The sequence below is a fragment of the Hyla sarda genome, chromosome 11 (genome assembly GCF_029499605.1).
Source record: "Hyla sarda isolate aHylSar1 chromosome 11, aHylSar1.hap1, whole genome shotgun sequence".
In the NCBI taxonomy this organism is placed as follows: Eukaryota; Metazoa; Chordata; class Amphibia; order Anura; family Hylidae; genus Hyla; species Hyla sarda.
In genome coordinates, this window is record NC_079199.1 from 93,087,917 (window position 1) to 93,102,896 (window position 14,980).

At 43.3% G+C, this 14,980-nt stretch overlaps 1 protein-coding gene across 1 annotated transcript in view; it reads right to left on the reverse strand.

Moving 5' to 3' along the window:
* ZFYVE26 (zinc finger FYVE-type containing 26) overlaps nucleotides 1-14,980 on the reverse strand; it is a 106,690-nt gene that overhangs the window by 3,177 nt on the left and 88,533 nt on the right. Inside the window, exons 36-40 of the mRNA XM_056547099.1 lie at nucleotides 13,655-13,854; nucleotides 11,713-11,854; nucleotides 10,673-10,732; nucleotides 6,824-7,006; nucleotides 1,232-1,276 (exon numbers count right to left, since the gene is read on the reverse strand). Of these exons, the coding sequence (XP_056403074.1) occupies nucleotides 1,232-1,276; nucleotides 6,824-7,006; nucleotides 10,673-10,732; nucleotides 11,713-11,854; nucleotides 13,655-13,854 (630 nt within the window). The remainder of the gene's footprint in view (nucleotides 1-1,231; nucleotides 1,277-6,823; nucleotides 7,007-10,672; nucleotides 10,733-11,712; nucleotides 11,855-13,654; nucleotides 13,855-14,980) is intronic.

A 14,980-nucleotide genomic window follows, 5' to 3' on the forward strand; every position in this document is an offset into this window, starting at 1 on the left:
GGTTCACACAAAGAAGACCAAAAAAATCTGTTTGTCATGCACTGCCCCATCGGGCCCTGGACTAGATAGTATGTAACAGATTTGCCTAGAGCGCTCTTTTAAAGGGGTACTCCACTGCTCAGCATTTGGAACAAACTGTTCCGAACGCTGGAGCCGGCAGCTCGTGACATCATAGCCCTGCCCCCTCATGATGTCACGCCTCCTTCCATAGACTTGCGTTGAGGGGGCGGGGCGTGACATCATGAGGGGACGGGGCTATGACGTCACAAGCTCCCGGCTCCAGCGTTCGGAACAGTTTGTACCCCTTTAAGGATGACCATTCACTATGTTGTTACAGGGCCCCGTACAGGAGATCGTGGGGGGCCATAGCGGTCGGACCCCCCATGATCTGAAACTTCCCCTCCATCCTTAGAATAGGGGATATGTTTTTCAGAACTGGACTACTCCTTTAAAGAGGTTATCCAGGATTTTAAAAAAAATTAAAATCAGAGCAAATTTCTTTATAAAAAAAAAAAAAACAGCACCACACCTGTCCTCGTGTTGTGTGTGGTATGGCAGCTCAGTTCCATTGAAATGAATGGAGCAAAGCAGTACCACACACAATCTAAGGACGGGTGTGGTGCTGTTTTTGGAAGAAATTAGCTCTGTTTTTGTAATTCTGAGAAACCTCTTTAACAATCCATATATAGCTGTGTACAACTGTATAGAGATTTAAAGGGGTATTCCAGCCAAAGGATAGGGAATAAGATGTCTGATCGCGGGGGTCCCGCAGCTGGGACACAACACTATCTCCGTGCAGCACCTTGCATTCTCTGCCGGGCTGCTGCTTCAGTCTTGGAAACCTCATGTCTATGGGAGGGGGCGTGGCGGCTGTCAGGCCCCCTCCCATAGAAATGAATGGGGGGGGGGGGGGGGGGGGGGCGCGACACGTCATGTCTCCAGTCTCGGAAACAGAGGTTTTTCAGACTGGAGCAGCCGCCCAGCAGAGAATGCCAGGTGCTGCACGGAGATCAGACATCTTATCCACGATCAGACATCTTATCCCCTATTCTTTGGATAGGGGATAAGAGGTCTATAGCCGGAATACCCCTTTCATCCTAGTAGTATGTGTTGATGCCTAGAAGTGCAGAAATGTATTACTATAGTCTTAATTTATGGACTCAACATTCTGTGGATCATTTCTGAAGGAAAACAGATTTTTCCCATCGTTTACACTTATCTGAACAGTTACCTTGGTTTCATCACTTCTCATGCCTTGGATAAGCTTCTCCAGGTCCTGAAATGAGAGTAAAACAACTTGTATTTACTATAACAGGACATTAGATATTATAGAGGAGCTACTATGAAACCGCACATTATATTTCCAAACTATTTTAAGGATAATGTTACGTCTGTTTGTGGCATTTCTGATTTATTTATCTATAACAACTTTCAGGAGGTTCTAGAAGTCTTTATAATTATCCCTCTGCAGTGATGATTGGGTGTCCTTTGCTGTAGCTATACCTGGTACCTTTGTGATTGTATAGTCCTTCAGCTGCAGCCTATAAGCAATGGTGAGACAAGTCTTCATCAGGAAGCAATGGCCCCTGAACCATAATATATATATATGTGTGTATATATATATATATATATATATATATATATATATATATATATATATATATATAGAGTATACATGTATTGTGAGGTTAAATTTGGCCTTAAAATTCCCCTTTTAGTTTAGAGTTAAAAAGCAGAAATGAGGACCCTGTATGTCAAATGTTCTTTAACATGACAAAAACCAGTAGAGAAGCAAAGTCCTAGAGGTGTTAAGGTCGTCCAATCAGTAAAGTTCCTTTCAGTATTTCCTATTGTGGAAAGCGGCACCATGGATTCTTCCCTGTGAATAGTGAAGTACCGTATTTTTCGCCCTATAGGACGCACCGGCATATAAGGTGCACACAATTATAAAGGGTGCAGAATCTTTTTTTTTTTCTCTAGATTTTGCACCTAACAGTGATCTTCAAACTGCGGACCTCCAGATGTTGCAAAACTACAACTCCCAGCATGCCCCGACAGGGCATGCTGGGAGTTGTAGTTTTGCAACATCTGGAGGTCCGCAGGTTGAAGACCACTGGCTAGGAGGTAATACTCACGTGTCCCCGCCACTCCGGACCGTCACCGCTGCCCTGGATGTCGCTCCATAGCTGTTGCCGCGCCCCCGGGGTGTCCCAGACGCTCTGGACATCTTCTTCCCCGGGATCCACGCTCTCCGTCGCCGTCATCACGTCGCACCGCACGCCGCTCCTATTGGATGACGAGACGGCGTGCACGACGACGTGATGACGTCGAAGGAGAGTGCCGCCATGCAGGGGATCCCGGCACGGAGCAGACACCGAGGAGGCAGGTAAGGTCCATCCCGGTGTCCTGTAAGCTGTTCAGGACGCCACAATTTAACCGCGGCGGTCCCGAACAGCCCGACTGAGCAGCCGGATTAGTGTCACTTTCGCTTCAGACGCGGCGGTCAGCTTTGATCGCCGCGTCTGAAGGGTTAATACAGGGCATCACCGCGATCGGTGATGTCCTGTATTAGCCGCGGGTCCCGGCCATTGATGGCCGCAGGGACCGCCGCGATAGGGGTGTATTCGCCATATAAGAGTGCGTCTTATATGGCGAAAGATACGGTAATGTAATTTTTGTTCACCCTTTAGTAATAAGAGCTGCAGGGGAAACACATGAATGCCTGTCAGCATTCTGATCTAAACTTGTCCTGATGAAAATTTATGCTCAACATCGCAGAATTTCCAAGTGGAAATCCACAGGAATATTCCACTCTATTTCCGCTTGATTTCAATGGGATTCTGCTGCACTGTGCGCACAGAATTTCCGCAGGTGAAAAATCTTAGGAAACCCGAATTCTGGCGTCTGCAAAAAGAAAAGACATGTCTAGTCTTTTTGCACATTCCACTCAGAAATGCACAGCCGACTAAGACGGCGCATTTTCAAGCTGTCCTAGCGCCCGCCGGAACAATCAAATGTGCACCATGTCCGCCAGTGTTTTCCAGGCGGACGTTCCGCACATTTCCGGCCATGTGAATCAGGCCTAAGGGTATGTTCACATGTACATAATCTTCTATGGATTTTGCCACCTTTTACTTCAATGGGTCTGCAGCAAATATGCAAATCATTCACTACAGTAGATTTGCTGCAGGCTCATTAAGGTCAATGTATATACCTACAGTACCCAAAAGTGTGACCCCCCAATAAATAACAATATACACGTCAGTTTATACAAATGTATAATGTTTATTTAAGAACTCAAGTATAAAATATATATCATACACGGAATAAAATTCATAATCAATATATATATATAAAAATTAATCTCAGAATAAAACATATAAAATGATGTAGCAGGGTATAGAGGGAAAAGAGATCCTGGTATACAGCAAATGAACAACACAACAGGTACCTGTTCAAGGTAGCGAAGTGTGTGTGACAAGTATTATATATTAGAAAAGCCGCTATAGTTCATTAAGTGCAAGTGCTAAACAATAATAAATCACTACAATTCAAAAAACATGTGCAAAGAACAAAAAAGTAGAAAGGTGGAAAAAAGTAACTGGTGATCACACAAATAGTGAAGCAAGTGCTATATCCAAAACAGCAGAAAAAGTGTACGTGATAGAGCTGAAGAAAAGACAAAGACATAGCAGCATAAGTTTGGTCACACATATACCGGACTAGGCCCCGGTCCCGCTAATAAGGATGATCAATATTTTATATATACACATATATTTTTTATATATATATATACACACACACACACACACACACACACTAGGGCTGCACGATATGGGGAAAATGTGCGCTTTTGGTCCTAAATACTGCGAATTCGATATGCGATGCAATATAATAATAATAATAAAAAAAAAAATGGTGAAATCCCCCCATTTCATGTCCAATCGCCTCCATTTCACATCTACCTACCCATTTTATGCCCACCGCCTATTTCACATCTCCCCCTAGTCACATCCCCCCTTTGTCACATCCCCTTTTTTTCACATTCTTCCCCCCACCTTGTCACATCCCCCCCCCCCTACTTCTGTCACATCCCCCCCCCCCCCCCCCACTCCTCCTGTCACATTCTTGTATTCTTGTACTGCAATAATACACTGGGTTTCCCGGGTGGATTTCAAATCTTCTGCAGGACCTGGGAAACCTAGTGTATTGCTGCAGTACAAGACCTTTCCCCATCAGCCAATCACTGTACTAAGAGAGGACACCTCGGAGCGCAAAGAGACGAATCTGCAGGGACCGGGACTAGGTGAGCAGAAGTTGTTTTTTTTTCCAATTTTTTTCTCTCCCTGGGCCCTTAGCTCAGTGTTTTTCTAGCAGGGTTCCTCCAGCTGTTGTGAAACTACTACTCCCAGCATGCCCAGACAGCCTCTGCCGGTCCGGGCATGCTAAGAGTTGTAGTTTTGCAACAACTGGAGGCCCCCTGGTTGGCAAACACTGACTTTTAGTATTTAAATTAGTTTTTACCTGCTCTGGCCAGCCCCCGCCACGGGAGCCAGCCCAAGCAGATAACCGCATGTTTTCCCGGGGGGGGGGGGGGGGGGGCCTAACGCTATATCGTAAAAAGCAAAAATCGCGATTCGATTGCTTTTGGGATATATCGTGCAGCCCTAATATATGCTAATATGCTTCAGAAAAACATTTTCCTTTTCCTTATGAGACATTTCAGCTTGCTGACCCAAGAAGATGAAGACCTTGGAACGAGGCCAGAAGAAGTGAGATAAGAGGCTGAAACTTGGAAGACAAAATATTTGAAGAGATATAGACTGAGTAGAAGGGCAGAGAAATATCTGGAATTTTCCAGTATGAGAGTGAGAGGGCAGCATAAGTGAACTTTGGCAAAGAGAGAAATGGATCCTTAAATATGATAATATATACACAGACACAATACTCAAATAATCAATTAAAATATAACATGATGATTTTGACATGATAACTAACCTCCCTTTTTGTCAAATGTAAAAACCAATGTACAGTGACCCCCCGACCTATAATGGCCCTGACATACGATAATTTCAACATACGATGGCCTCTCAGAGGGCAGCGCATGTTGAAGGCAGCATCAACATACAATGCTTTTGTATGTCGGGGCCATCGCATAAACGGCTATCCGGCAGCGCAGACTGCTTCAGCTGCCGCCGGATAGCCGTTTAAGGTGCCCCGTGTGGTCCAGTGACGATCACTTACATGTCCCCGGCGCTCCGGACCATCCTCTTCAGGATCCGCTGCATCGCCGTCGCTCTCCATCGTAGTCATCACGTCGCCGCGCACGCCGTCCCGTCATCCAATAAGGAACGACGATACTGGGCAGCGGAGACTGTCTGGAGTGCCGGGGACACCATGGGGACGCGGCGACAGCGATGGACGCCGACATCCAGGGCAGCGGTGACGGTCCGAAGCGGCAGGGACAGGTGAGTATACCTTCCTATATTTAACATTGCACGGATCCCTCAATATACGATGGTTTCAACAAATGATGGTTCATTTGGAACGAATTGCCATCGTATGTTGAGGGACCACTGTACTTCCGTGTATTAAAAAGAACTCTTTACCACTCTTGGGGACAGCTCCTGAGCTTCCTGCTGAGAGAGTTTTATACCAACTTTTTGTCTGGTGTATATTTCTTGTGTCGACACTTGGCAGTATACAGCAGCAGTCACGCACATTTTAAGGCCTAACCAGCAGCCAACCTTAACACCGCTACAGACCTCTGATGCGTTTCGCCAATGAGTAGGCTTTCTCGAGGAGAACCATATGGTACTCCTCGAGAAAGCCTACTCATTTGGGAAACGCGTCGGAGGTCTCAAGCGGGACCTGGGGCGAGTCCGGTATATGTGTAACCAAACCTATGCTGCTATTTCTTTGTCTTTTCTTCAGCTCTATCACGTACACTTTTTCTGCTGTTTTGGATATAGCACTTGCTTCACTATTTGTGTGATCACCAGTTACTTTTTTTATCCACTCCGATCAGTTTGCATTTTGCTAATTTTTTTGAATTGTAGTGATTTATTATTGTTTAGCACTTGCACTTTATGAACTATAGCGGCTTTTCTAATATTTAATACTTGTCACACACACTTCGCTACCTTGAACAGGTACCTGTTGTGTTATACATTTGCTGTATACCAGGATCTCTTTTCCCTCTATACCCTGCTACATCATTTTATATGTTTTATTCCAAGATGAATTTTTACATATATATTGAGTATGCATTTTATTCCATCTATGATGTTTATTCAAGAACTCAAGTATAAAATATATATTATATATTTTTATATACTGACGGGTATTTTATTATTTATTGGGGTCACAGTGTTACGTTTTTGCATACTGTAGGTATATTTATTGGTCTTCTCTTTTTTGGTTGACCTCTCTTTACTTTATAAAGAGCCATATATATATAGGACTTTTCTAGGTTGTATGTCATTAAGGTCAATGGTTGCAAAATCTGCAGTGGTTGTGTATGTGTTAACATGATTGTGCAAACTACGGACATTCCATGCTAAATTCACCATTGATCTTAATAGGACTTTGCTTCCCTGTTTACACTTCGGAAATTCTGTAACAGAACTTCCAACAAGTAATTGAATTCCAATGAAAGATTGAACATAAGGAATGAATCCGGATCATTTCTGCCCCATGCAAGAAAATTGTGAATCTAGTTGGAAAATTTAGTGAGGAAACTTCTCATAGAATTTCCGTGATGTGAACAGACCTAAAGACCGTCAAACCTTTCCATGCTATGATAAAATAAATAGCATCTTACATCAGAAGGAACATCTGCCATTTCTTCAACACATCTTAGCAAAATCTGATCGCAGTCCTTCTCTGCGGCGATTCCGGACTCGCTCACGCACTTCACCAGCAGCAGGATTTCGGAGTAATTTTCCTGTTGTACCAGCTGCTTGCACACTTTGCTGTACACCTTGAATGCGTCAAGCTGAAAATCCTAAAATTTAACAAATAATGTAAAGAGTAGAGTTGAACCCCTGACCAGCTGAAGTTTTCCATTTTAGCAACCAAAAGATTTTTATTCTTTACTGACATGACTGCACAAGGCCTTGCTTCATGCAGCAGAAATTAAATATTTTTTTCTAGCACAGCTCAGAGGTTCACATAAAATTACTCTAAAAATTAATTCTCCAGGCTAAGACTGATGTGTGGCTACCTAATATGTGTAAGTAACAGTACCCGTTCTTAAAGGGTACCTTTTGATATATTATAGATTAATGTATGCAGAATAACTTTTTTTGTGGCTTATTGCTCCCCGTGCAGACCTGCGTCCTCTGCCTTCGCTCCCCGCACGTCTGCACGGGGAGACTGTATGCGGCGCTCACAGGGGAGTATAGAGCGGGCTCGGGATTCATGCCCGCTCCATACTCTGCAGCCCCCGGCTGTTCTCAGTAGCCGGGGGCCGCCGCTAATAGCCAGCATGCGGCGATCGCCGCGGCTGGCTATTAACCCTTTAGATCGCCGCTGTCAAAGCTGACAGCGGCGTCTAAAGGGAGATGTGAACGCTCCCTGGTAGGCTAGTGGGGTGGATCGCCCCCCTGCAGCGTGATCGCAGGGGGGCGATCCACTATGGAGGTAGCCGGAGGGCTTACCTCTGCTTCCAGCTGTCCCAGCTCTGTCATTGATAGATCCTGGCTGGACCAGGCTCTATCAATGGATCACAGAGCACACAGATTAATAGAGTTGAATAGAATCTATTCATCTGTCTGAGGAATCTAATGATTCCTCATAAGTCTAATAAAGTGTCAAAAAAAATAAAATAATAATAAATAAAAGTTTTAATAAAAGTTTGAAAGACACATATTAACCCAGTGGTCTTCAAACTGTGCCCCTCCAGATGTTACAAAACTACAATTCCCAGCATGCCAGGACAGCCGTTGGCTGTCCGGGCATGCTGGGAGTTGTAGTTTTGCAACATCTGGAGGGCCACAGTTTGAAGACCGCTGCATTAACCCCTTCCATGTTAAAAGTTCAAATCACCCCCTTTTCCTATATAAAAACATGCAAACATAATAAAAATAAACATATTTGGTATCGCTTCGTGCGTAATTGTACAACCTATTAAAATATAACATTATGTATCCCGTACGGTAAATGTAAAAAAAAATACCAAACCACAGATTTGAAATTTTTATAATATACCAGAAAAAAAAAGTTAAAAAGCGATTAAAAAGTCAGATCAATGCCAAAATGGTACCGATACAAAAAACAGATTATGGCGCAAAAAATGAGCCCTCATACAGCCTGGTATGCGGAAAAAAAATAAAGCTGCAGGGGTTAAAAAATGGCAATTAAAAAAAAAATTAGAAAAAGTCCAGAATTAGTAAAACATGACGTAAACGATACAAATCTGGTATCGCTGTAATCAGGCGCCTAAAGTATAAAACTAACATGTTATCTCAACCACAAGGTAAATGGCGCAGAAAAGAAAAACACCAAATCTGCAAAATTATCTTTTACTATTTCAATTTCACTTCCCTTAATATATATTTATATATTTTTTGGGTTCAGAGAATATGTTATTGAAAAATTAAAAGGTATCATTATAGTAGGTATTTATGGCTATTATAGGGCGAGGAGGAAAAAACGAGAGCGTAAAAGCGAAAATTGGCGCGGACAAGTGGATCGTCATGAGGGACAAGAAGATTTTGCTCCATTTTTGTCCCGTGGACAAGTAGTTTTTTATAAAATTTCCACACCCCTGTGATGAAAGGTACCCTTTAACTCCTTAAGGACACAGGGAGTACATGTACTCTCTGTGCCCGCTCCGCTTCAAATTTTTTTTGTATTCCCTTAAAAAATAAAAATGTGATCAAAAAGTCCCATTAACAATTATGGTACCAATAAACAAATATGGTACCAATAAAAATTACAAATCACGGTGCAAAAAATTTGCCCTTACACATCTCCTTATATGGAAAAATAAAAAAAAAGTTCTAGGGGTCAGAAGGACAAATTTAAACATACTAATTTTCATACAAAAAGTTATAATTTTTGAAAAGAAGTAAAACAAAAGTAAAACCTATATAATTTGGGTATCGCTGTAACCGATAAATAATACAAAGAACAAAACTAATGTGTCCGTTTTACCGAAAAGTGTAAGCCCCCATAAGTTTCAAAATGGCATTTTTTTTCTTTCAATTTTACCGCACAAATAAAAAAAAAAATTTTCACATCAAATTTTGTGGTGAAAAGACTTATGTCATTACAAAGTAAAATTGGTGGCGCAAAAAACAAGCCCTCATAATTGTTCTGTAGGTGGAAAATTAATATAGAGTTATGATTTTTAGAAGGTGAGGAGGAAAAAATTAAAGAGCCGGTAGAAGACTTCACTGCACACTAAGGACCTGCAATGTTTACTTTAAAAAAAGTCTAAAACTAATAAACAATATAGTTGTAAAAAAGATCATAATCACATCCCTGCTCAGTCTTCTGATTCAGGTGTAATCTTAAATGGGCACTATCATAAAAAATTTTTTTTTGCTATTGCACTTGCTATTATGGTCTGAAGTCCTAAGGGGGGTGTGCAGCCTTAGCCAATCATAGCTCATCTCACACTGAACTGCTCTGGGCTGTGTGTAGCAGAGTTAGGAAGGAAGTTTTCCCCTGTATGGCTTCAGATGAGGTCACGCCTGCTGGGGAACGCCCCCTTCCCAGTCTGTAAATCTGACAGACTGAGCAGAAAATACAGAGCAATATCAAGGTAGAAAACTAAAAAAAAATTATAAAAATAAAGGCAGGGGGTGGTTTATCATGATGGGGGCATAACAAGATCATGAGAGGTACTCTTTCAATTCCACTGCAGGTATGTGCTCAAAATAATTGCAGGATTTTGAGATGTGTACATCCTAACTGGATTAATTGAGTTATCCCAAGATTAAATATGAATCCCCATCCATGAAGTAATCAGTGGGGGTCCAGTTGATGGGGTTGCCCACTGATCATGAAAACTGAGAACAGATGTCCCACATGAATGGAGCGGCAGCACTCATGCTTAAAAGGCTCCATTTATTCTCAGAGGGACTAGTCATGTTCGGTAGCCCCATAGACCAGTGTTTCCCAACCAGGGTGCTTCCAGCTGTTGCAAAACTACAACACCCTGCATGTCCGGACAGCCGTTGGCTGTCCGGGCATGCTGGGAGTTGCAGTTTTGCAACAGCTGGAGGCACCCTGGTGGGGAAACACTGCCATAGATCATGAATGGACCGGTGGCCAAGAATGCACACTGCGGCTCCATTCACTCAGGGACAGTTAAATCGGTGATGGTCCCAGCGGATGGGCCCTGACTGATCAGCTAGCTGCCCCCGACGCTGTGGATGGGGGATTTTAAGACTACGTTCACACGACTGAATTTCCAAAGTAGATGTTTCCACCGCAGAAATTCCGATTCTGCTCTCTGTCAAAATAATGAACATTCTTTGGGCGGAATCCACTCGGAATTGTATTGCTGTCTATGGAGACAGGTTTTCTAAGCGGCCTCTCTGCTAATTTTCCACACCATGTGAACACGGCCTTTATTCTAAGAAAACTCTTGAATTCCTTCTAGAATGCACTGAATCCTGGATGCATAGATGAAACATTCAATACAGTAACCACATCTTACCTGAATTACTCGAAAAGCTATTCCAAATCCTTCCTCTACATTCTTTCCACCCAAAATTACCTATTTTAAAATATATAGGAAAAAAAACATATCAATTAACTAGGAAATAGGGGCTTAAAACTGTGCACTTACATTACACACTACCATTCCGGGAATATTTTCAGAACCAGTAAAAAGAAGCCACTAGAGCCACTTATTGTTTCACATCGGTCTCTCAGACACAAGTTTTCAGACTATTCTGTACATTACGGGTCTTTGACCAAAGAGGTAATAACTACTGCTTCTGTATGTTACTGGGATGTATGGCAGAAGTTGCCAAAACTATGCCCCTGTCTCCGACATCAGTCAGTACTGTGCACCTATTGGCTAAAACCCACCTAGTGCAGGTGCATATTGCTGGTAATCTGTAGGCAAGACTGTAATATGGAGGCCAGCTGGAAACTGTTCTCTGTTTTTCTCCACAGGGATAGGTCAATGTTTCCCAACCAGTGTGTTCCTCCAGTTGTTGCAAAAGTAAACTCTCAGCATGCCTGGACAGTAGGTATATTGTAGTTTTGCAACAGCTGGAGGAACACACTGTTTGGGAAACACAGGGACAGATGAAACGCTTCTGATCGAAACAAATGATGTGGCATTTAGGCATGCGCACTGCTGCTCCTATCAACTCAACAGTACTCACAGAGTTAACAGGGCATTGTACTTAAAATATCTCCTACATAATCATAGAATTGAAGCGGCATCCTTGTCTGATCCCCCCCCCCATTTACCTCGGAGGGACCCAAGTCCCCCATTCCCAGGATTAGTGAAGATATCAGCAATCAGATCAATATTAAGATTATTATTACCTATCCCATGGGAAAACCCCTTTAACTGGGTTATACATAAAATTATATTATATATATATATATATATACACACACACACTATATTATAAATATATACACACACACAAACACTATATACGTACACACAGACCCAAAGAAGCGACCAAGGAAAAAACAAAAAACAAAGAATAGGCTAACCGTCTATAAAGCACTCACCCTGGAGGCCACATCTATCATCATGGCACTGTGTCCAAATAGTGTGGGGGGCGGCTTGTCATACTCCTGACCAGTCTGCAAGCTCTCACATCTCTGCAGGAACTTTGTGATTTCCATCTGTAGTTCAACAGTGTTGATGTGCCTGAAAGATGATGTAAGTTTACTTTACTGGAGGCAGCCGGAGTTCTCCCCTCCTGCTGAGAAGATATGACTTTTTTTTTTTTAAATAAGAAGACATCAATGCCTTATTATTGAGAGCCTTGGGTTGATGCACTAGTGGTGACCACCCCCTGACAATCCTGACTACCACTATATCCACAGTCTGTCATGGGGTCAGCCAACACTGCTCTTAAAGAGGTACTCTGCCCCCAGACATCTTATCCCCTTATCCAAAGGACCAGCAGTGGGACCTCAGCGATCTCCCTGCTGCACACGACATTAGTTTAGAGCGTCTGAGGCTCATGACTTCACGGCCACGCCGCCTCAATGCAAGTCTATGGGAGGGGCGTGACTGCCGTCACGCCCCTCCCAAAGACTTGCATTGAGGTGGCATGACCATGATACCATGAGCCTCCGCCCCGCATCGTTAGTCATCCGGCACGGAAGTTCGCTCGGTGCACCGGCTGTCTGGGGTGCCGCAGCAGAGATGGTGGGGGTTCCCAATCTGTGCCCGGATCGGTGACGCTGTGGCTCCAAATTTATGATGCAGGTTTAGAAAGTTAGCACATTAACTACAAGCAGAAAAGGAATCTCTCCGCAGCAAATAAAAAAAGTAGTGAGGTTTAGTTCATATAAAGGGTCATTACAGAAAGCGACCTTCATCTCTATGGGAGAGGCGGAGACACAGCGTTCATCAGTCTCCGCTTCTCTTGTAGAGATGAATGGAGGGGGCGTGTATTAACCAGCTGACGTGCTGGTTACGCAACTCGCACTAGCAGAGCAGAGCAGGGGCCCCCTACGGTGGTCGGACCCACCGTGATCAGACATTTATCCCCTAGGGCATAAATGTCTTACGGATGGACATCTTTTTAACATCTGTGAGGGAACCCAAAAAAATAATTATGATTTCTCTACTGTGCCTCCAAAAGGTGAAATTAAAGTGTACCTGTCACCAATAAAACTTTTAATATAGGGTTCCTTGTGTAATTAGCAGACACTTTCCCATACACTTGAATTAAAAATTATTAACATGAATGTGTTTAAAATGTAATAAAATGAAACGGCCACTAGAAGGCTCTGTTCTGTTCCCTGCCAAAATGAATACAGTGAATTTGGTCTCCTCCCAGCCTGACAGGAGACCAAACTCAGGAAGTGCTTCTCTGCACTGAGCTTGACTGACAGCTGCACAGAGCCTCACTGAAACATGCACAGAGCTTGAGGTATTCTATTCATCACAGCAACGATGTGAGGGTGGAAGTGGTCCCCCAACAGGCTTCAGTGATATCCACTTTCTCCTGCCGGAAGATTGCACAACGCGAGCAAGAAGAAAGGTATGATACAAAGCTTTTAAAAGCTCTGAAAATTTTTAAGGGTGAGATGGGTGTTAGGAGTAGTTAGGGAACATAGCCTAAGTTAGTTTAGAAAAGTTTATTTGGTGACAGGTACTTTTTAAGTATTTCATATAAAATTTCCTGTTATTTAACAATAAATAAATATATAAAAACATAAATGCAAATAAATGAAGAATTATGGCACAGTGTCCACTGAAACCAATAGGTTGTCCGTGTAATGCATGTGGCAAGCTGGGTCCTCCACGGCGAGTGATGCCCTTTGTTACAGATTTGGCTAATAAATGAGGGTACTGAATTTGGGACTCTCTATTGTAACTTAGAATTTTCAAAATAATGGTTTAAAATGAGTTTTGTGAACGAGAAAATAAATCTATAAATGTCCCATCTCTCTCTATTGGCCTTTGGAGATGCACACAATCTGCAGGAGTTACCTTGACACATCCGTTGCTGACATTTTTTTCCTAAAAGTGTCATATGATTTTCTTCTGTTGCTTCGGGACACTTCTTGTAAAGAAATTTTCAGATGCTCCTTGGATTTCACCAGCCACGTCTGGTTGTTACCCAATTCACGGTAGTTCTTGGCTTTGTGTGAGAAAAATCGTATGCAGGTCATGGCTGCTCGAACATGGTCCTGTGATAAACAAAAGCCGCAGATCAAAGACATTCATACCCAAATGGGTGCTGAAGTGAGGACTCTTGGATAGCAAAAGTCTACATACAGCGTACACTAGTTTTTATTGCAGCCTCTATGTACACAGAGTATGTTCATTTCTGCACTTTTGTTTTTCCTCCTCACCTTCTAATAGCCGTAACATATAAAGGGGTACTCTGGCCCTAGACATCTTATCCCCTATCAAAAGCATAGGGGATAAGATGTCTGATCGCAGGGGACCCACCGCTGGGGACCCCCGCAATCTCTCCTGCAGCACCCTGTCATCAGCCTCATGGAGCAAAGATCGGCTCCACCCCCTTGTGACATCACACCCCACCACCCCCTCAATACAAGCCTATGGGAGGGGGCGTGATGGCGCCACGCCCCCTCCTATAGACTTGCATCGGACGGGGCATGATGTCACGAGGGGGCGGAGCCGTCACGTCACGTTACTCCGGCCCCTGTATTGTGAGTCATCAGACAAGGAGCGATGTTCACTCCATGAGGCTGATGACAGGGGGTGCTGCAGGAGAGATTGGGGGGTCCCCAGCGGCAGGACCCCTGAGATCAGACTCTTATCCCCTATGCTTTTGATAGGGGATAAGAAGTCTAGGGCCGGAGTACCCCTTTAATTACCCCCCCCCACTACCCCATATGGGGCTTGTTTTTTGCGTCACCAATTGTACTTTGTTATGACACCTTTTATTTTACCACAGAAGCTACGGTGAAACAAAAAAAGAGATTTTTTAACACTTAACGTAAAATCTCTTTCTCGAAGGATCCCTTGGGGGACACAGACCGTGGGGTGTATGCTGCTGTCTCTAGGAGGTATGACACTATGGCAACAAAAAAAGTCGGCTCCTCCCAGCAGGATATACCCGCCTCCAGGCCCTGAACTAATCAGTTTTAGTACCAGAGCAATAGGAGAGGACCGACAGGTCAATGAAAAAAAACACGAACTGTCCGAGAACCAGAAGAAAAAATATAACTGAACACACCCTTGGACAGAAAACCAAAGAGCAAACCAAAAGGGCAGGAGCTGTGTCCCCCAATAGATGCTTCGAGAAAGAGATTTTACGGTAAGTGTTAAAAAAATCTCCTTTTC